This window comes from Eutrema salsugineum, unplaced genomic scaffold (genome assembly GCF_000478725.1).
Source record: "Eutrema salsugineum unplaced genomic scaffold, Eutsalg1_0 scaffold_9, whole genome shotgun sequence".
Classification (NCBI taxonomy): Eukaryota; Viridiplantae; Streptophyta; class Magnoliopsida; order Brassicales; family Brassicaceae; genus Eutrema; species Eutrema salsugineum.
In genome coordinates this window covers 1,425,666-1,444,460 of record NW_006256342.1, presented here as the reverse complement: position 1 = coordinate 1,444,460, position 18,795 = coordinate 1,425,666, and the positions used below count along the sequence as shown (strand labels likewise).

Sequence of the window (18,795 nt, the reverse complement as noted above, 5' to 3'; positions counted from 1 at the left end):
GAGAAGATGGACGATCGGAAACAAGTTTCGACGGTTGATTTGTCGTCGTCGACATGATTCCGTCGAGTCGCCCAGAAAATCGCCTTCGCGAGAAAGAAAAAAAAAATTCGTGAAGAAAACGAGAAATGACGAAAAAAAATATTGTCCCACCAATTTCCCCATTTCTCGTCCAACCAGCACACGCCACGTGGCCGTGATACGGGCTCCTCAAGCTCGTCCGGACAATACCAGATCGCCCATTTTTTTTTTTTTTTAATCCAAATAGCATTGGATTTTGAGCTTGAACCCGGGCTGAACCTCTAATGTGGATGCTCTAACTACTAATTTGTTTTCAAAAACAAATTGATATGTAACCGAAAAAAAGTTAAGAAAAGAGAAGTATTGAATTAGTCTTGAAGGAAAATTGAGTGAATCACATGGGGCTGAGTGATCTCTGTCTCTTTTGTGTTGCAGCAAATCGAATCTATGGAATACAAAGCTCAGCTTAATTATAATATCTTTGATCGTTATAAGGTAAATTAAAAACTGGCCTCATATTGTGTACGCACCAATTTTTAGTATTATTAATCAGTAGAAGATGTTATATTATCCGTTGAAACAAGATTATCCACCGAAAACAAAATACCATATATGTCTATATGTCTGTTTATTATAAAATTATCCACCGAAATCGTATATTATAAAAATGTTGTCTAATTAATCGCTTAGTTTTGATCACTATAGATGTCCGTTTATAATGTATTTACGTATAATAAAATACTGTTTGTATTGTACTTTTTTTTAAATTAATTAAATATCATTTTAAGTCTGTCTTAACCAATTTTGTCTCAGTTAGTCTTAATTGTATTGAAAAAAAATGCAAATCGACAATCTTTATAAAGAAAATATCAAAATCTGTAAACCGGAAATAATAATATCATAATAAAGAAGACCATTCGAAATAACCAGCTTGGTTCAATGAATGAACATCTTCCTCGATAATATATGAGGTTCATTTAACGAGACAAGAAAAAAGCTAATTAAATCTTGTAATAAGAACTAATGTCGACAGTGCTATAAATCCTCAAATCTAGTGAACGTACTACTATAAAAACTGTATATTTAAAAATTAGAAGAAAAAAAACATTATCTTCTTGGTTTGATTCTTGGCTCTGTGGTGTTAATTTTTTTGTAAAAAAAAAAAAAAAACTTATTAAATGTGCTTACTCCGCAAAGTAAACAGTGAGACGTGGTCGGTTCGTTTCCATATATTTTGGAGCACCTAATTGACCATAATAACTTATTATCGTCTATAATCTTCGTCTTCTTTAAGACTTTAACCGTTACCGACATTTTATGGGGATCTTCACTTCATTTACCGACTCCAATTATACATTATATATATATATATATATCCCTGATGTTTTGGTGTGAAAGTGAAACACACAATATAACATTAATTCTTTCATCCTGGCAAAACTATAATATAAACAAAATAAATAAATCTTGATCCATATGGCTCTATAGTACTAATACGCATTCTGAGATTAATTTTATTCGATACTATATTGTATCTAAAAGTTAATCAGTTCTATTAGTTTGAAAGTGCAAATTTCGAATGAAATTCAGATTTGGTGTTATATTTCCATAAAGCAATGATACTATGAAAATCGGTTATGATTTATTAATTACATGTCTAACATCTAGTAATTGATGGTTAAAAATAAAATAAATTTTTATAGATATGAAGCGTATGATGTATGCAAATCAAATTGTATGGGCACAGAATCAATGTACAATGAAAATATTCCACGTCATGGTCTTCGATTTTTGGCTTTCCATCGACGCGGAGGAGCCAACTCCAAATGCAATTTATTGCAAACTAAATTAACTGCATTATCAAAAAAAGTCAAACTATCTTTAAATCATTTCTTCCATCTCTTCACGTACGTTTCAACAACTTCAATTCGGATTATATCTTAATTATAATTAAACCTTAATCCTCTTTTTGTTATATAATACGTCCATGTTAACTTTAAATCTTAAGAGTTAAACAAACAAACAAAAAATGGTTGGACTAAAAGCGATATATGTTTGATATTGTATGTATCCTGATTGATTCAGATATTTGTTTCTCAACTATGGAAGCCTCATGATGAAACTGAGAGTACTAGGCCTTATTGGAACTGATCTCATGATCTCAAATCTTTTTATATTGTTAATCTACCTGTAGGAATGCCTAGCCATGAAAGCTTAGTGGTAAGTTGGCTTAGTTCCCTCTGATGAAATCTTACAACTATCTCCTTGGTTTGTGATAGCTCCCAAAAGTTAAATAACATTATCTCATCAAAAAGATTCACAGCCTTGGAAATTTGTGTAATTCTTCCGTAATAAAACACAAAGAGTGGTCTTTGAAACAAACAATCTAGTACGAAAACAATTTCTCTTGTTCCTAATCCAATAATACCGTCGAAAGATAACACCATATCTCCAAACAGTTACTCTCCAACAAAGTCACAACGCGGTTTCTCCACCATTCTCTTGAAATTTCATTTGTAACCCGCATTTGAAATACTCCCAAGTCTTTTAACAAGTTATTTATGGACACAATTTATTCGTTATATATAGATTTATAGTTCACCAATTTTCATTCAAGCTAAATTTTTGAGTTCCTCAGATAATTCAGTGATACTAACCAAGGTCTACCATGTGGGGACGTACGTACGTAACGTACTATAAGACTATTGGTATTCTTAGAATTTTGAAATAGTAAATCTTTGTAACATGCTTCATCAAATATACATACGTACTACGTACGAAGTCGTTTTTGCTTGGTCAAAACGACAGCGTTCATGTCTACTACTAGGTCGTTTTTGCCTCGAGTAAACGACAGCGTTCGATATCGATTTCTCGCTTCCCTTGACCGCAACTGGTCCGCGAGGGTATATCTGTAATATTAGCGATTAACATGTGTGTTTATGGTAAAAAGGCAAGTCCCAATTTCTCTCCATCTCCTCTATTGCGATTTTGGAAGTGGAACTGTGGCAGTGACGAGCGAGAAGCAAAGATCTGATCTATCAAGGCGGGGATTTTAAGGTAAATCATCACACATTCGATTTTTTTCCGTTGCTTTCTCGTTATCGTCAAACTTTTCGATCAAACTCGTGTCTGATTGGTGTCTATTGATTTGATTGTTTGGTTAGGATTTAGAACCATGGCGGGATCTGGAACATCCATGCTGGGCTCTCTTCTTGTGTTTACAGTGATCCTCTCGTTTCAAGAAATTTACAGAGGGAAGCTAGCTTCTTCAGAGCTCTTCACGATCCTTGGAGGATTCACCAGCTCTCTCCTCTTTTTGTTTTCTCTTACTGTAAGCTCCTTTGCGATGCTTTTACTCGCACTTCTTAGAAACCTCCTCGTCTTCATGGAAATGCACTCCCTTTACCACAAGCATGTGCCAATATTGATCTTACCTTTGGAAATTTGAGACCTTTTTGTTTTCTAGAATCCCTCTACATTGTTGATTTACAGCTTCGATTGATCCGGGTTCTTTACTTGCAGTTCATTGGAAATTTCCAGGAATCTTCTGGCATGAAGAGTGGCTGGGGTGCAGGTATGCTTCTTTCTTGGCAATAAATTGTCCTTGCTTTTATATCATGAAATCAACACAATTGAAATCGGAATTGTAGCTAGCTTGCTTATGGTCTGGCTACTTTTATATGTCTACCTCAATTTTGTCTTCTGGTTCAGAAGTTTGAGGATTTAAGAGTGGACATTTTGATGATGCTCTAAGTTTACTTTCTGATAACATATTACAAATGCATTGCTCTTATGTGTTACAAAGGCTTTTTCATTGAATCAATTGTTGGAACTTGAAAATTGTCATCGAATGTATTATCTGTATCATTAATGTAAGAAACACAGTGACAAAGTATTCTAATTTGTTTGCCTACTCCTGCTTCCGCTGCGTAAAAAGTGGTACACCAATTTTATTGAAGTAAAGTTTTTTTTTTTATTGTCGTGGCAGTCATTCTTGCAGAAATCATAGCTCTTATCGCTGCTAGCACGGTGCATCGGGTTTGTATTACAACCTGGTAAGTGGAAACTCACTAGCTCTGCTTGAACTTTTCGTCTTACCTGTTTTTCAAACCTTTCTCGCTAAAAGCAATGTGGTGATTAGTGATTACAATGCTTTTTTTTTTCTTAATCTGCCTGCAGTTTCCTGTTCTCTGCTGGGCTATTGTACGAGATGAACAAGATCTCGGGATACATGCTATCCAAAACCGAGTCAAAGTCTAAGAGGCACTGAACCAGAAAATGGAATTGGTTATATAAATTAGTTTGGACTTAAACTTTGTTTGGTACTAGAAAGATACAGGAACATTCCTACTTCATGAACTGAGAACTTAGACACCGTAGTCTATTTCCGTTGCAGATTATAATCATAGAGAGGTCATCTTTTTAGTTGTGTTTATGTTCTTAGAGAAACTGGATTGGTGTCTTTTAGACTTAATATGATATCATCTGCGACCTGACACATCAAATGGTTTGTTTCATCTCTTTAATTTAATATCTCGTGTATCAAAACCATAACAGTAGCTTATCAACTTCAGTTACAACTTTACAACAATTGAAATGGATCCTGAGCAAATCAGACAAAACCAAATATGTTGTGAGATGTATTAAGCTATGTGGTTCACATGAAACCAAAGAAGGTCAATCACACAAAGGGTCATTGACCAAAAGATTCATTTTCTCATTAAGAAACTTGAGCACATCTTCTCTACCATCTTTGAGAAGCAGCTGTCTTAATCTCCCAAACGTCACACCTGATGGTCGAATCCCCATCTCGATCATCTCCTCTAACAAAACACAAGCTTTCTGTGTATCACGCTCCTCACACAACCCGTTAATAAGAACCGAGAATGTATGCATACTGGGAAAAACCCCTTTCTTCCTCATGTACTTCCACACTTTATCCGCAGTCTTCATCTCTTTCTTCTCGCAAAACATCTTTATCATCATCGTGTACGTGTCTGCGTCTGGTTCACACACTTTGATCATCTTCCTAAACACATCAAAAGCTTCATCTTTCTCACCACGATCTATTAGATGGCGTAGAATGATGTTACATGACTTGGAGTTAGGCGTCACACCCTTAACCTTCATTTCTTTCAAAACCCTATACACATTCTTCATCCTATTTGCTTTGCAGAATGCGCCGATCAATGAATTGAAAACCGCTACATCTGGTTCTATTCCACTTCTTTCCATCTCTAGGAACGTATCAACCGCCTCTTCAAGCCGGTTCTCAGTTCCACAAGTATGCACAAGCACACTATAGATAAAAGTGGTCGGCTTGCAGATACTTGGATTCATGCTCCTCACAATGCCAAGAGCTTCAGCAACTCTTCCAGCTTTACAAAGAATATCAACCATCATACTGTAGGTCACTATATCCGGATCACAACCCGCATTGATCATGTCCCGGAAAACTTCCCTTGCCTTTGGCAAATTGGGTTCTTTGCCCCATCCAGCAAGCAAAATGCTATAAGTTTTGGAGTCAGGAGTAAACCGATCTCTCATCTTCTCGAATATCTCCTGCGCTTTCCTCACATTCTTGGATTTACACAAAGCACTCAACAATCCATTGAACGCAACAAGATTCGGTGGCAAATCATACTTCTCCATCACATTGAACGCATAGATCGCCTCGTCCACTTTCTGCGCCCTTGCGTACTTCCTCATTACGATACAAAAAGTCTCGATATTTAGCGTCTTCTTCTTCCTCATAGAGTTGATGAGATCCCACATGAGCTTGTACTGCTTTATCTTTGCCGTAGACTCGATCATCATGTGGTAAGCTCGAACACTGTGCTCGTAATGCCGTTGCTTCTCAGACCATTGAAAGAACCTGTATGCCAACAAACCAGCGTTCCTGAATCTGTTTAGAACATTTTCTACTACTTCCGGTGAGACCCTTAAACCGCTTTGGTCTAATGCCGAGTCAAGCACGGGTTGCGGAGAGGACATCATTACTTTAGAAATCTTATTTGCCACAACCGCAACATCTATGGCTTGTCCACCTGAACTATACAGCTTCGCAGACACAATATATCTTCGCAGAGATAATCTGGATTGACAATTGAGAACTCTGATCGTCATGTTGAATCGAACCCAAACCAAAGAAGCAGAGCTACATTCCCATCGCCGACACAAAAAAAAAAAAAAAAGTGAGGAGGACGACGTATAAACAGCCAAGTGGTATATGCGTTTGTGAGGCATTTCATCGAACAGTTAATGAACATAACTAAAAACACAAGCCAATACACACAACAGAGATATATATATACATATATGGAATCATATACCTACTTTATCAGAAAATCGTGGGTTTTACCTTTACGTAACAAGTGGGAACTTTTTTCAGGAACTGTGGTTTTGCTCACCGGAGGCTAGAAAGCCCAGTCGGCGAGAGCGTCGAGTGACGGAAGACTGAAGACCAGCGAGGAATACGCAGCGTTTCAAAAGAGAGATAAGTGGGCCACATGTAAAAGCCCATTAGTAAAGGAAAAGAAAGGCCCAAAATATGCGAATACATGGCGGCACTTAAACGACAATCAGGATTTGTGCCCTAGTTTGACCAATGGTAAGACACCATTCCGACCAGTAACCAGTGCTTTGGCTTACACATCTTACATGAATGTGCTAATGATGTTGCTAAATCAGAGATTTACACATTAAAACTACAATTCTTACGATTTGGATACGGAGGATCCTACAGCTGAAAGATAAGATTACAGAGAAGAAACTTCATCCTTATTTGCTTTTTATCTATCAAACACAAGCTAATCAATATATCACATTTCACGGTTCTTCATTCTCTTGACCGTTCTTGATCCGTCCTCTGTGTCTAAAAATGACTTTAGAAAATTTTATCAGTAATCGCTTCGAAATGGCTTGTAGGACTTGAGATCAAGAACAACTCCAGCTATCGACCCTGCAGCTGCAGCAATGCTAACTACCAAACAAGCTGAGCTGAAGACTTGAAGACAAACCCATTGGGTGCTCCATCTAGCTATCTTCTTCTGCTCAATGTACATTTCCACCGGAAAATACACCGTCAATGGCCAAAACCCTAGTGCCCCGAGCAGTCCCACAACATCGTTGAAAAACGGAAGAAGCATTGATATAAGTGTCGTTATCATCACAAACACTGTCCTCCATATCAACCTGTGTAAGCCATTCCACACCACACAAAATCTTTTGAGTATTTACATATAAAACTTATAAACTGATAAATAAGACTCTTTACCTGAAGAAATTCAAACGGAAAGGCTTGAAACCAGGAATGGGGATTTTGATATCTTTCGCTATGAACTTGTTACCAGGGAACCTAATGGAAGCTTGCTTCTCGATGAAGGCAAATAAAGGTTGGCAATAGACTTGGTATGCACCAATGAGGTGAACCACAATGGCTGCGTTTGCAATGTCAAGAAGCCAATAAGGGTTATAAAACCCGAAACCGGTTAGGAGATTTCCCGGAGACATGTCTCCAAAGGCTGCATATCCCATACAACCACACAACATGTAGAACATAGTCGTTACACCTACGCTCACAAGTGTCGCTTTCTTCATCGTTTTCTCTTCTGATGGTGGTGACTTCACTGTGTCCTGTTTTTTCAGATAAAAGTAAAAAAAAAAAAAGCTTGAGGATGGGACCAAGAATGCATGCCTTTAAGCATGACGACTTGTAAAGAAGATGGAGTAGTACCTGAATCTCAATAAGAATGATGGAGTAAGAGTAAGCAAAAGCAATGTCTCCAAGAGCTTGAAAGCTTCTCCATATCTTCTGTGTCTCTGTCACTGCTCCTATGCTAATCCCAGTGAGACTTCCCTTCACCTTCCCATTTGCTGATGGAAACCAAAATAAACAAAACAAAATGACATTTCCTTTTTTCACATTTAGCAACTCATTACTTATAAAATCACTAAGACCATTTAAGAGGTTTTTTTTCCTCTTCTTATTACGGACGGACCTACGACTTGAGCGATGCCGAGAGCGAGACCGGCGGAGGAATAAGTGAAGGACATGACGGCGGCGAGGATAGAGAGCCACCAAAGCTGATCAAAATCTGGAATCTGAGAGAATATAATCTGGACTAATCCAAAAGCTATCATATAAGGGTTACTGTTCATGTGACATGGATCTTTCCCTCCACTCTTGTGGAAACAGTTGGATCTCTTAATTGCCCTGTTATCCATTTAAAAACCACAAAAAAATATCATAACCCATTACCAAGGAACACTCAAATTTGGTAGCTTTATAAGTGAGAGAACACTCACATCATGCTTATAGCTGAGGCAATTGTGTAACCAATTGCAACACCAAAGAGGTTAAGATACTGAACAATCCCACATAGCTTGACCTTCACGCCACCTATCCAGAGAGTGTAACATGTTAATATTCTTCTAATTACTATTCTCCACCGTCTATCTTTGTTAAAGAATCTCTTCTTATAATTTGTATTATTTACCAAGATTTGATCGGACGGCGTCCATATAAGTGTAGTTCCTCTTGCCGGAGATTGGGTCGCCGGAGCGATAACAGGCAGCGAGGAGAGTAGACGTGAAATAAGTGACGACGGAGAAGAGCAACATCACCACAGGTCCGGCGAGCCAACCTAGCTGCGCCGTAGCCCACGCTAGCGACAAAACTCCCGATCCTATCACCGCCGTTATAATGTGCGCACTCGCCGTCCAAACACTCCCTAAAACGACCCAAAAGTACTTAAAAACTTCAACTTTCTTTTCTTTTCAATAAGGAAAAAGAGAGAAAGAGAGAGAGAAAGGGAAACATTGTTACCAGTTCGTTTGATTCGACCGTCGTCGTCGAAGCACTTGGAGCCGCCGGGTTGTGGCATATCGACGGCGAAAGCTGCTTGCTGGTTGTGATTCATTTTTTTTTTTTTTTTTTGCTCTGTTCTTTTTTTGTGTGTTTGTGTGTTGAATGTTGGAACTTAAAATTATGCGTTTGTAGTTTGTAACTGTTGACCTTTAGATGATAAAGACAGATGCTAAAGGAAATTGTATGGGTACTATTTAATGCGTTTTTCGAAGAAATCAATACGCAGATATAATCAGAACTAACAATTCTTTTTTGACGACCTCTGTTTTCTTTTAACCGTCTTGGAGTTTCTAATTCAAAGAAGAAGAAGAAGACGAAAGAGAAGGTGGATGAAGAGAAACTGACACTGGAGTACAGATTTATATACACAGAATTTGGTAGAAAGTTAATACCAAAAGAAAGAAAAAAAGCAAATTGGTAAAAAGTTGGTAGGACCATAATCATGTGTTCTTTTGTAAAAATTTGACTTGATGATCTATCTATCTATATGAATAATTATAAAACGAAAATAGTACTGTATAAAAAACTAAGAAGAAAGAAATATGGGAATAGGAGGAAATGTGAGTCCAAGATGCTGCCATCGTTTTCATTTGGACTTAATGTCATTGTTCAACTTTGAATAACTTTTTTCTGTACGTGTGTGGAAATGACTTAATGTCATTGTTCAACTTTGAATAACTTCATGTTATTTTCACTCACGACTAATTTATTTTAGAGTATTCAATAAACATAAACTTTTACGGGTTTACTTAAGATTTATAATCATAAAAAAAAAACTTGAATAGAAATTACTACACAAAGTAACACCTAAAAAGATTGTTTATAATCATAATTTTTTTTTTTTGGTAAAGAATATAATCTTAAATTATTGCATTGGGTTCGTGAAAGTTTAAGGTTTTCTTGTTGTTTTCTCTTTTTCAAATCTCTACTATAAAGTTTTCATTACACTACCATATATAAATTTGATTCGTGGGAAAGCAAATCTTCCATTAGGAATTTATATCAAAACTGTCTTCAGACCATAAGTCATAAGACTAAAATTCAAAGGAAAATAGTCCAATAGAAAAGAATCTTTTTAACTCCAAGTCTGCGTTTAACCGCAAGAACACATACAAACTGTACTGATCATCTTCTTCTTTTTTAAAGTACTGATTCATCTTAACTAATGGTAGATCTTTACTTTCCATGTGTATATTTAAAAAGAAGTTCTTAATGATATTAGAAAGATCGAGGAGATCAAGAAAGAGAATAGGGTTCGTTCGTTCAGATGATCCACTTGATTTAAGCAGACACACACAGCCATCCTCAATTAAATGAATTTAAAAGAGTGAACCAGAAACGCCTTTCATCATCAAGCCACTTTCTCCAACTTGTTCCTTTTAAAGTGTTATCCTCTCACTATATAGTAAAATTAATAATACTCCAGTGGAGTATATTTTTAAGAGTATACATATCGCCATGTGTTTATCATCTCGACACTTGAGCTAGTACTCCTTTTTATATAATTTCCAGCCGTTGCGATTTATCTCATTCCAATTTGGCGAAAGAAGGGCATCGGATTCCTTGCTTACTATTCCCGGTTAGGTTTCGATTTAGATATATTGCACTAGCTATAATTAGCCATTTAGCCTATATAAATTATTATTTGATATTACAAAATATCAGGCCGGTTTGGTAGTGGACAAATTATTTAGCAAAATGAATCTGTATTTTACGTATTAAATTTGAACTCCACTACTAACAAGATAATTTACATGGAACGCATTGAAAATTCTTTTGTATATCTATGACAGTTAGAAAGTAAAATTACCGTGTTGAAGTATGACGTTTTATGTTGTCATGGAGACATGATCAAATATATAAATACATTATTGACAAAAGACAACAATAATTAATATGTTCTCATGTTGATTTCAGGAAAAAATCTGTATTGTCATCAACAAATATATACAGATATGCATGTAGTGTTGCTATGATTATGATCAAGTATGACTTCTGTTACTGCATCCGAGCTGACATGCTTGCAGATCAGCTGAAGAGAGTTGGTCATGAACAATACAAATATGCATGTAGTGTCATCTTGATCAAGATGACGCAAAGAGTGTTGATAATTAGACAACTTTAAGTAAGCTTTGGCGACAAATTAACTTAAGACAACACTAACATTTAACAACTATTTTTATTCTGATAAGTTAAACAACTATTCTTATTGAAAAGAAAATAGTAAGAACCACCATACGAATCTTTATAGTTGTATCTTTGTAACATCTAGCTTTCCGTCATTAATTGGCCAACCCACTCCGTGGCTACATCTACAAATATCTAAAGAGAAAGTTTATAATGAATACTCTACACTTATTTTCACATGGTTTATTGGTTTTCGATAGTTAAACAAAAGATTTGGTCCACTATAGATCGTATTTTATCAATTGTAATGATCATTGATTTTTATAATTTCAACTCGCAAGGAAAGTTAATATTATGGTATGGAGCTGTATTCCTATTTAAAGGAATTATATTCTTCTTTTATTCGATATTAAAATTCGGCAGGGCAACCCAACTTTGTAGTGATTCTTCATCCTGTTACATAATTTGTATACTTCATACTTTATGACGATCGATCCTTACTTCAGGTTTTGTTAAAATTGTCAATTCCTATCATTCTTAGGCGATTTGGGTGGTTTCCTCTATGTTTTTAGTAATGTCTTGTGGACTATGAACTTCTCCAAATTAAAAATCTCTTAATTAATAATACACCACGAACGTTGTAAATTTGTAATGCAGGAAGGGGCAAAAAAAAATCCACACACGCACGTTTCTATGGCTCAACTTGGACATCTTCTCTTATAATTCATCCACTATTTCTCATCGTTGCTATATACTTTCTTCCACACACACCAAATGATACTCAAATTCATCAAAATCCATCAAGGAGAAGAAAAAAAAAGAAAGATGAGGTATTGAAGCACCTAACCGTACCTGTATAACTCTTATCATATATTTCGTATAGATTACTGGCTTCACTTGCAACCGCAAGATCAATTCAATCACAGCCATTTTCTGCTACCAAACTCCTGCGCATGGCGACAACCGCAAGTTCCTAGTTCGTATTTCTGAATGTAACCCATAACTTTCCTAGTAAGTGCTTCTAATTTAATTAGGATCATCAAGAAAAGATTCCTAACTTCCTTATGTTCTTGTTATAGTGAAACAAAGAGAAGCATATAGAAATGATATTTGTTATGGCTCTATACAATAGTGTAGTCAAACATACCCGGGAGAGGTTTTCACTGCCATGAAAGTAAGAATCGACCAACATAACGGTTATACAAAGTATAAAGTTTATAATTCAAAGTCGCATGAAATTTACATGAGTTAATATATACGTGTGTTTTGTACATTTAGGATCATTACACAAATAGCTATAAGACTATCACGCAACCATCATTCTCATTCAACTCAAATACTAATCATCTTCCATGAACAAAATCACATAAAATCACAAACGGAACTAGCCTTTATTGCTCGAAAATTCACCTAAGATTAAGACTACAGATCAGTTCATATTCCTCCACTCTTTTGGAGATGAACAAAAGGGAAAATTTTAAATATTATTTAAAATCAATTTTACAAATAAATTATCGAATATACTCACTACCAAAAAAAAAAAAATCACTACTACATTCTGGTTAAATTGTTTCCTTTTATAAAGAGATAAATAAATAAATATTCATACTCATTTGACACTTCTCTTCCTTCAACACCCATTCTTTATTTTATTTCATTTATTTTAGTTCCTAAAAACTTTTCTAGTCTGATAGCAAACATAATTTAATTTCCCATTTAGAGGGATGCATGCTTAGACCATATATAATACATTATCTCATTTCTTTTTTAGAAGGACATGTGCGTAGACCATAAAAAATGAACATGCTTTCATTTCCAACATAGAGAGAATGCATGGTTGGACCATAAAGAATAGTACGTAATTCTATTTAACGTAACATTTTCCATGTCTGCACAACTGATGAAACGGTTTTTTTGGTTAACCCATATAACTTATTTTCTCATTTAAATTAAAAAAAAGGATGTTGGCAACCATAGGGACATTGTGGTTACTAATGTCTTGTGGACTACTAACTTCGCAGAAATCTGCAATGCCAACGAAATCTTTGGTGTCCGAAATCTATGAATCAAGTTAATTAACCCAAAAATTGAAGTCAACACCGCGCAAAAAAAAAAAAAAAAGAAGTCAACACTGCAAAGAGAATAACCTATGTTTTGTTTCATTCCGAGGAAGTTTGGTTGTTTTTAATAAATAAAATAAAGAAGGTTGTGTTTATTACTACAAATACTCCATCTGTTTCATTATAGTTGATTTTCTAGATTTTTTTCCTTGTTTTATAATATTTGATTTCCTACATCTAATTAATGCATGTTTCTTCTTTAAATTAAATGAATAATACTAATGCATGTTGCTTTACTTCATTAACTATAATAAAACAGAGAGAGCATTAAGGAAACGAAATGTTTAGGAACATTTTATAGTTCAGTATAAAACGTTTTGTTTGATTCCCAATTCTTATCATTTTAGAGGCAATTCCACTACAACAGCTTTTTACACAAATGGTAACACAAAGACGGTTGCAACAAACTCCAAACCACCACAACCGTATGGCTCAGAACTCTATTCACATACTTGTAACGATACTACCCTTTGTATTGATAAGTAGTACTATCATCTACACATCTATCGAGAATTGAATACATTTGTTTGACCCGATGAGTTTTTCAACAATATCTACAAGACGAGAGGAAATAACCCTCTAGCAGATGAAAAGCTCTTGTGGTAGTGAGGCGGGGCAAAACTTCTTTGCTGCAAACTTGTACTGCCAGAAGAAAAAAGAAAAAGAAAAAAAGAGTAAACATCTCAAGCATCTTAATTATATGAAGCTGCTAATAATCAAAGAAGTGGAGTGCTTTGTTACTTTGTGTTGACTGTACTTCTTCCTGACTGCAACTACATCAGCTGAGGGACTCTCGTGGCACAGCTGAAGAAGACTCTTAACGCATCCTTCCAAATCTTTCGCCCTGTACGATGTGTAATGCTCTAACGTAGCGTTCTGCAAAACCCCCAAATTGACAGTTTTTCTTATTACAACACCTGAATTGAACAAGGCTTAAGTACTAAAGAAAATAGGATTGCCAATACAGTTTTCTGGTCATATACCCATGGTTCTCTTGAAGGGTGTAGTATGTACTGTGCCAAGAAAACTGCAGAGGCTGCCACAAGTGATGGAGCGTATCGAAGCATAGCATAGTCCAAGAGAGATAATTCGGTGAGATAGCTGGCTAGACACTCAAACAGCAGTGATGGTACCTAATATGAAGCAGTAACCAGTTAGAATCGTTTATAACACATCACCCATTGCGTCGGGAGCTCATCCTTCAATTTTCAAATAACAAACACTATACCTCCTTTTTGCCTTGAGCAGCACGAACAAAGCGCCTACCCACCATTTTAACAATTCCAGATCAGCAGGGAACCACCACAAAAAAAAGGGATGATCGAAGTAACATCAATATGATCAGAAGCTACCTCAAGAAACATTTTGCTGTTGGAGTTGTTAATTCGAACTTCAAGTAATTCAGAACAGAAGACTCCATCTCCAAAACCTGTTAAAAAGAAGTTAAGGATAACGATGCATTACTGGCATATCAAACCACAAGAATAAGTCTTTCCACGGAAGAACAAAGCACAAACCTCGTTTCTTAAGTATGTGTTATCAGTGATGTAGCAGAAATCCTCCACTTGGGGCACACACACTTCTTCATATTTTCTGGAAGTTCAGTATGTAAACTAGTTAGGAACTGCATACTTCTGAAGAAGACAAAGTATAAACCCTCAGAGCCAAATTTCTAGATTTCTTACGCTGCTATCATCATGCATGAAATACCAAGTAACTGCAGGTTTTGCTTGGTAATTACATTGCCTGAAAGGTACCGGTCTACATAGTTCACTGCCAAATACAACGTCTCGGACAAAAGCCTATACTCTTCAGCAACCTGCAGTTTTATGAAAGAACAGCTTTATAAATTACCTACCAGTGGAAAATCTATAAAGAAACGTTTTATCCATAACTGTTTTATCTACAAATACACGTCTTTCCTCATCAATCAAAACTAAATACATTGCTTTAATGAACCGGATTCATCGAAAGCTTACCTCCACGAGCCAGTCAATCAGTATGGAACGCATGCTAGCATTGATGTTTAGCTGAATTCTGTCCATGTAATCTAGAGCCGGCCTTTTCTTAACCTGAAAAGAGTAACGAGCGAACTCAAAAACAGAGCAAGTTGGTACAAGAACTATGCCAGAGAAAACTTTACAGCAAACCCACCTCGGATTCACGCAAGTGCTCGTAGATGTCGTAAGAAAAGGCACCACAAAGCTGTGGATCCATCAAGTTACTATCGATATTCACAATCTTATCATCTTTTCCCAAATCTGAGTATGATGAATCTGCATGCTCCGGGAGAGCAATACTGCTGTCGACCATATACTCAACTTTGGGGCTCTTGGAAGAGTCACGAGTCGATGCTGATTGAGTGGGAGAGGCATCCACGGATGATCCTTGTGATGAAGCAAGAAGATTTTCATTGGGTTGAGGCAAGTCGATGTCTTCGTAAGGAACGATTATGTTTGATTTCTCATTTGGCTTGGGAGGCAAACCGCTATCGAGAATTCCCAAATTCCGATTACGAGATAAAGCAGTTTTTGGTGCTTTCTTTGATTGGCCGATTTTATTAGAACAATGCACCTTCAAAAATGAACCATTTTCAGATTACTCATAGACTGCAATTCCAGGATAAACCCCAAAACTGATTTTCTCTTCGAACACACACCGGAATTGAAAAGGAAACAAAAGACGAGGAGAGAATCCAAATTAATTTACCAGAGTAGACGACGAAGCGGAAATTCTAGATCCATTCTTCTGGTTAGTGATGTCGCCGAGGGCGTTACGGTGGATTCCACCATCGCCGAGTGGGATTCGAGTCTTGGCTACGTTCGACCGAGAAACCGGATTCTCCTGGGATAGATTCCCCGATGACGACGAGGAAGATGTCCGTTTAGCCGAGGAAGACATTGTTGATGAAAAAAAAGGAAGATCTCCGATTCGGCGTCGAGATTTTCCGGTCAGATTTAGGGTTTCTCTTCTGAGAGAAAGAGAGAGAGATCTTGAACGAGAAGAGAAGGAAGAACGGAAAATGAAAACTCGGGAGGGTTTTTCTATTTCTTATTTATTAATAGAAAAATGGATCAATCCTGGCCGTCGCTTCAAGTCAAAAACCGTTACGACTTACGAGATTGATATTCAATGGGTCCCACTATTGTTAAGCGCGAAACTTTTTGATTCACCAAACCCTTTGGCTAAAGCATCATTGAACCCTCTTTACGCAAAAGAGGGTTTAACAAGAAAAAACTCTAAGTAGTCTATGGAGTCTGATTTATAACGTAATTTAGTCGGTGTTTGGAATCAAAAATTTAGATTTTGAAATGTTGGATTAGAAGAAACCCTAGATGCTGAATTTGGTTCTGGCCTTGTAGACCAATCATGGAAATTGCTTTCTTTTATTTATAAACTGAGTTCTGGAAAATCGAAGTGCCGGTTTTTTAATTATTTGTTGCTTTGTATTTTTGGCTTATTGTGGATAAATGTGTGATTGATTTGTTTGTTGTTGATTAGTCTGTGGGGGTAATTTGAGGGTGATGCAGTATATGCTGAGATTCTGCTTTCAAATGATGTGTTGTTTTCTGATTAACTATAAAACTATTTATCTTTCATGATCATAAGAAACTGTTAATCTGTTTCTGTTCGCTCCATGGTTTATAATCTACATTTTTTATGCGATAAGAGTCTTGTAGACGGCGCTGATAAGTACCTGCTGCTACTGGACGTGGCAAGCAATACAATATTGTGATCTTTCCACAATTCCAATTTGTAGCTCCACTTCTTGATTCCATGGTGGTTGTTTGAAGTTTGGTTTGACCTTTACGTGACAAATATCATCATCATGCCTTTCTACAGTTTTTTAAAACCAAAAGTTGGAATCTTTTGCAGACAAGACAAATGTAAGTGGTTATCCCTTTTTGCGTTTCATGTAAGGGAAAAAGGTCACTGATCGATCATTTCAAAGTTTGAATTTTTTACCCCAAATTCTCTTTGGTTTGGTTTCATTTTTCCCTTTCACGTCTAAATCATGAGAGACCGCGTGCTATAACTATTTTAGAGCACTTGAAAACTTGATTTTTAAAAACCTTTAGCCTTTTTCATTCTGTCGACCTATTATATTGTACATACATATCATTAAGTCATTGTGGTATATACCAAAACTGAATAATTTAAGAAGTCAGCTAAAAGTTAAAATAAGTACTTGTATATTCTTCAAAGTAGTCTGCAGGTCTCATGGCCTAGATTAAAAGACAGAATATTTTTGACGATAAAATGTACAAAAATTAAGATTTTTGTATGTGGGTATTGTAATCCAATTAGAGTTGGAAATTTGAATACTTGTGGTGACCATTGCATAATTGAAAAGTTATGTTAATAATGGTGGGGACATATTGAAACAAGTCAAATACACAGATAAACTTCTCTAATCTCTCCCGCCACCCACTTCTATCTTCCTCTAATCTCGCCTCTCATCTCTCTTTCTCTCTCCTATCTCATGTTTTGTCCTCATATAAAAGACATTAAGCTCATTCTTAGATTAAGAATCTTAATCCAACTCTATAAGTCATCTCTCTCTCTCTCTCTCTCTCTCTCTCTGTTTTTGTTTCATCTCTCTTAAAAACAAAAGCAATGGCCATTGTTGCCGTTGACGATTCTTTCAAGAGACCAGGAACCGTACCTTTCAGCTGGGAGATCCGACCCGGTGTACCCAAGACCCGAAATTCTCAACCCGGTAACACTCCTCTGCTTCAGCCTCCCAAGAAACTCTCTCCTCTCCGTTTAAAACCATTGTCTCACTCTCAGCCACTTAACCTGCCGGCGTTATCTCCGCCGTCGTCTTCTTTCATCTCCAATTCCAAAAGCCGTCCTTTGTCTCCTCTCACTCCTTCCTTTTCTACTCCATCGAAGCTCAAACCGCCACCACCGTCCCAATCTCCATTCTACTCTCCGGGACCTTCTTTCCGATCATCCCCGCGTGCTTTCTCTGAACGGTGGCAGCTCCACCGCCCTAACCGGGGCAGACCCGGATCCGAGTCCGAACCCAGACCCGATTTTGCTGTTGCCGGGTTGGGGTGTTTCCCGACGCCTAAGTTTAGGTTGAGGAAGAACAAGAGCAGTGGTCGGAGAAAAACCGGGTCGAGATCGGAGCGTGATTACTGCTCCGATAAGGAGACGATGTCGCCGTGGACTGTTTCTAGCCGAAGATCGGTTTCTCCGAGATGGGACTCGCCGAAATCGTCGTTCTCTTCGCTCCGATTCTCGCCACGAATCGCCAACGAAGCTGAATGGGTCGGGTTTGGGCTCTTTTGAGCACATTTGGATGAACGTCTCGAGATCGGTTATTTAGCCATCCGAACCAAGGAAAGCTTGAATCGCTCAAATCAAATTAAAGCAAATCTTGGGCTATAATGGAATATTTATATAGTGTAGGGTCCTAAATGGCTATTATCTAATGTCAATATAATATGTCCATTGTGGTGGATTTACCAAAGACAACCCAAAATTTTGAAGTTTTGAGTGTGGGAGAAAGGAATGTAAGAAGATGTGAAAGTCAAATCTTATTTTATTTTGTATGAAGTGTATTTCAAAAAGGGCGATTGTATTATATACATCTCTGATCATTAGTGAAGGGCGAATCAATCACTTCAAAAAGTATATGCCTAAATTGAAATT

At 36.8% G+C, this 18,795-nt stretch overlaps 5 protein-coding genes across 5 annotated transcripts; 2 read left to right on the top strand and 3 right to left on the bottom strand.

The window, feature by feature from the left end:
* Positions 1-2,953: 2,953 nt before the first annotated feature.
* LOC18007903 (keratinocyte-associated protein 2) lies at positions 2,954-4,531 on the top strand. The gene is made up of 5 exons (XM_006390036.2): positions 2,954-3,075; positions 3,183-3,349; positions 3,541-3,592; positions 4,007-4,073; positions 4,198-4,531. The coding sequence occupies exons 2-5, from the start codon at positions 3,194-3,196 to the stop codon at positions 4,286-4,288; spliced, it is 366 nt and encodes a 121-aa protein (XP_006390098.1). The 5' UTR covers positions 2,954-3,075; positions 3,183-3,193; the 3' UTR covers positions 4,289-4,531.
* Positions 4,530-6,480, bottom strand: LOC18008691 (pentatricopeptide repeat-containing protein At1g77360, mitochondrial). Its single transcript, XM_006390035.2, has 2 exons — positions 6,380-6,480; positions 4,530-6,175 (listed from the first exon to the last, which is right to left on the bottom strand). Exon 2 carries the CDS (start codon positions 6,142-6,144, stop codon positions 4,696-4,698), a length of 1,449 nt encoding a protein of 482 aa, XP_006390097.1. The 5' UTR covers positions 6,145-6,175; positions 6,380-6,480; the 3' UTR covers positions 4,530-4,695.
* A 300-nt stretch (positions 6,481-6,780) lies between these two features.
* On the bottom strand, positions 6,781-9,141 carry LOC18008407 (amino acid permease 3). The gene is made up of 7 exons (XM_006390034.2): positions 8,846-9,141; positions 8,517-8,750; positions 8,326-8,419; positions 8,019-8,233; positions 7,754-7,893; positions 7,295-7,653; positions 6,781-7,212 (listed from the first exon to the last, which is right to left on the bottom strand). The coding sequence occupies exons 1-7, from the start codon at positions 8,937-8,939 to the stop codon at positions 6,918-6,920; spliced, it is 1,431 nt and encodes a 476-aa protein (XP_006390096.1). The 5' UTR covers positions 8,940-9,141; the 3' UTR covers positions 6,781-6,917.
* Positions 9,142-13,461: 4,320 nt separating this feature from the next.
* LOC18008405 (cyclin-A1-2) lies at positions 13,462-16,271 on the bottom strand. The gene is made up of 10 exons (XM_006390033.2): positions 15,844-16,271; positions 15,289-15,708; positions 15,114-15,206; positions 14,820-14,953; positions 14,652-14,727; positions 14,487-14,563; positions 14,363-14,396; positions 14,118-14,267; positions 13,876-14,010; positions 13,462-13,776 (listed from the first exon to the last, which is right to left on the bottom strand). The coding sequence occupies exons 1-10, from the start codon at positions 16,033-16,035 to the stop codon at positions 13,714-13,716; spliced, it is 1,374 nt and encodes a 457-aa protein (XP_006390095.1). The 5' UTR covers positions 16,036-16,271; the 3' UTR covers positions 13,462-13,713.
* Positions 16,272-17,486: 1,215 nt separating this feature from the next.
* On the top strand, positions 17,487-18,743 carry LOC18008292 (proline-rich receptor-like protein kinase PERK2). The gene has a single exon (XM_006390032.2). The coding sequence runs from the start codon at positions 17,752-17,754 to the stop codon at positions 18,430-18,432; it is 681 nt and encodes a 226-aa protein (XP_006390094.1). The 5' UTR covers positions 17,487-17,751; the 3' UTR covers positions 18,433-18,743.
* Positions 18,744-18,795: the final 52 nt, after the last annotated feature.

What these genes read in the sequence shown, in the direction of transcription:
- LOC18007903 (XM_006390036.2), top strand. Translation starts at nt 3,194, where the DNA reads ATGGCGGGATCTGGAACATCCATGCTGGGCTCTCTTCTTGTGTTTACA. An exon ending in TCTTTTTGTTTTCTCTTACT is followed by an intron (nt 3,350 to 3,540) that starts GTAAGCTCCTTT and finishes CTTTACTTGCAG; the next exon opens with TTCATTGGAAATTTCCAGGA. An exon ending in GAAGAGTGGCTGGGGTGCAG is followed by an intron (nt 3,593 to 4,006) that starts GTATGCTTCTTT and finishes TTGTCGTGGCAG; the next exon opens with TCATTCTTGCAGAAATCATA.
- LOC18008405 (XM_006390033.2), bottom strand. Translation starts at nt 16,035, where the DNA reads ATGTCTTCCTCGGCTAAACGGACATCTTCCTCGTCGTCATCGGGGAAT. An exon ending in ACCCTTCAAGAGAACCATGG is followed by an intron (nt 14,011 to 14,117) that starts GTATATGACCAG and finishes GGGGTTTTGCAG; the next exon opens with AACGCTACGTTAGAGCATTA. An exon ending in AGAAGTACAGTCAACACAAA is followed by an intron (nt 13,777 to 13,875) that starts GTAACAAAGCAC and finishes TTCTTCTGGCAG; the next exon opens with TACAAGTTTGCAGCAAAGAA.
- LOC18008691 (XM_006390035.2), bottom strand. Translation starts at nt 6,144, where the DNA reads ATGACGATCAGAGTTCTCAATTGTCAATCCAGATTATCTCTGCGAAGA.
- LOC18008292 (XM_006390032.2), top strand. Translation starts at nt 17,752, where the DNA reads ATGGCCATTGTTGCCGTTGACGATTCTTTCAAGAGACCAGGAACCGTA.
- LOC18008407 (XM_006390034.2), bottom strand. Translation starts at nt 8,939, where the DNA reads ATGAATCACAACCAGCAAGCAGCTTTCGCCGTCGATATGCCACAACCC. An exon ending in CGGTCGAATCAAACGAACTG is followed by an intron (nt 8,751 to 8,845) that starts GTAACAATGTTT and finishes GGGTCGTTTTAG; the next exon opens with GGAGTGTTTGGACGGCGAGT. An exon ending in CGGCATCGCTCAAGTCGTAG is followed by an intron (nt 7,894 to 8,018) that starts GTCCGTCCGTAA and finishes GGTTTCCATCAG; the next exon opens with CAAATGGGAAGGTGAAGGGA.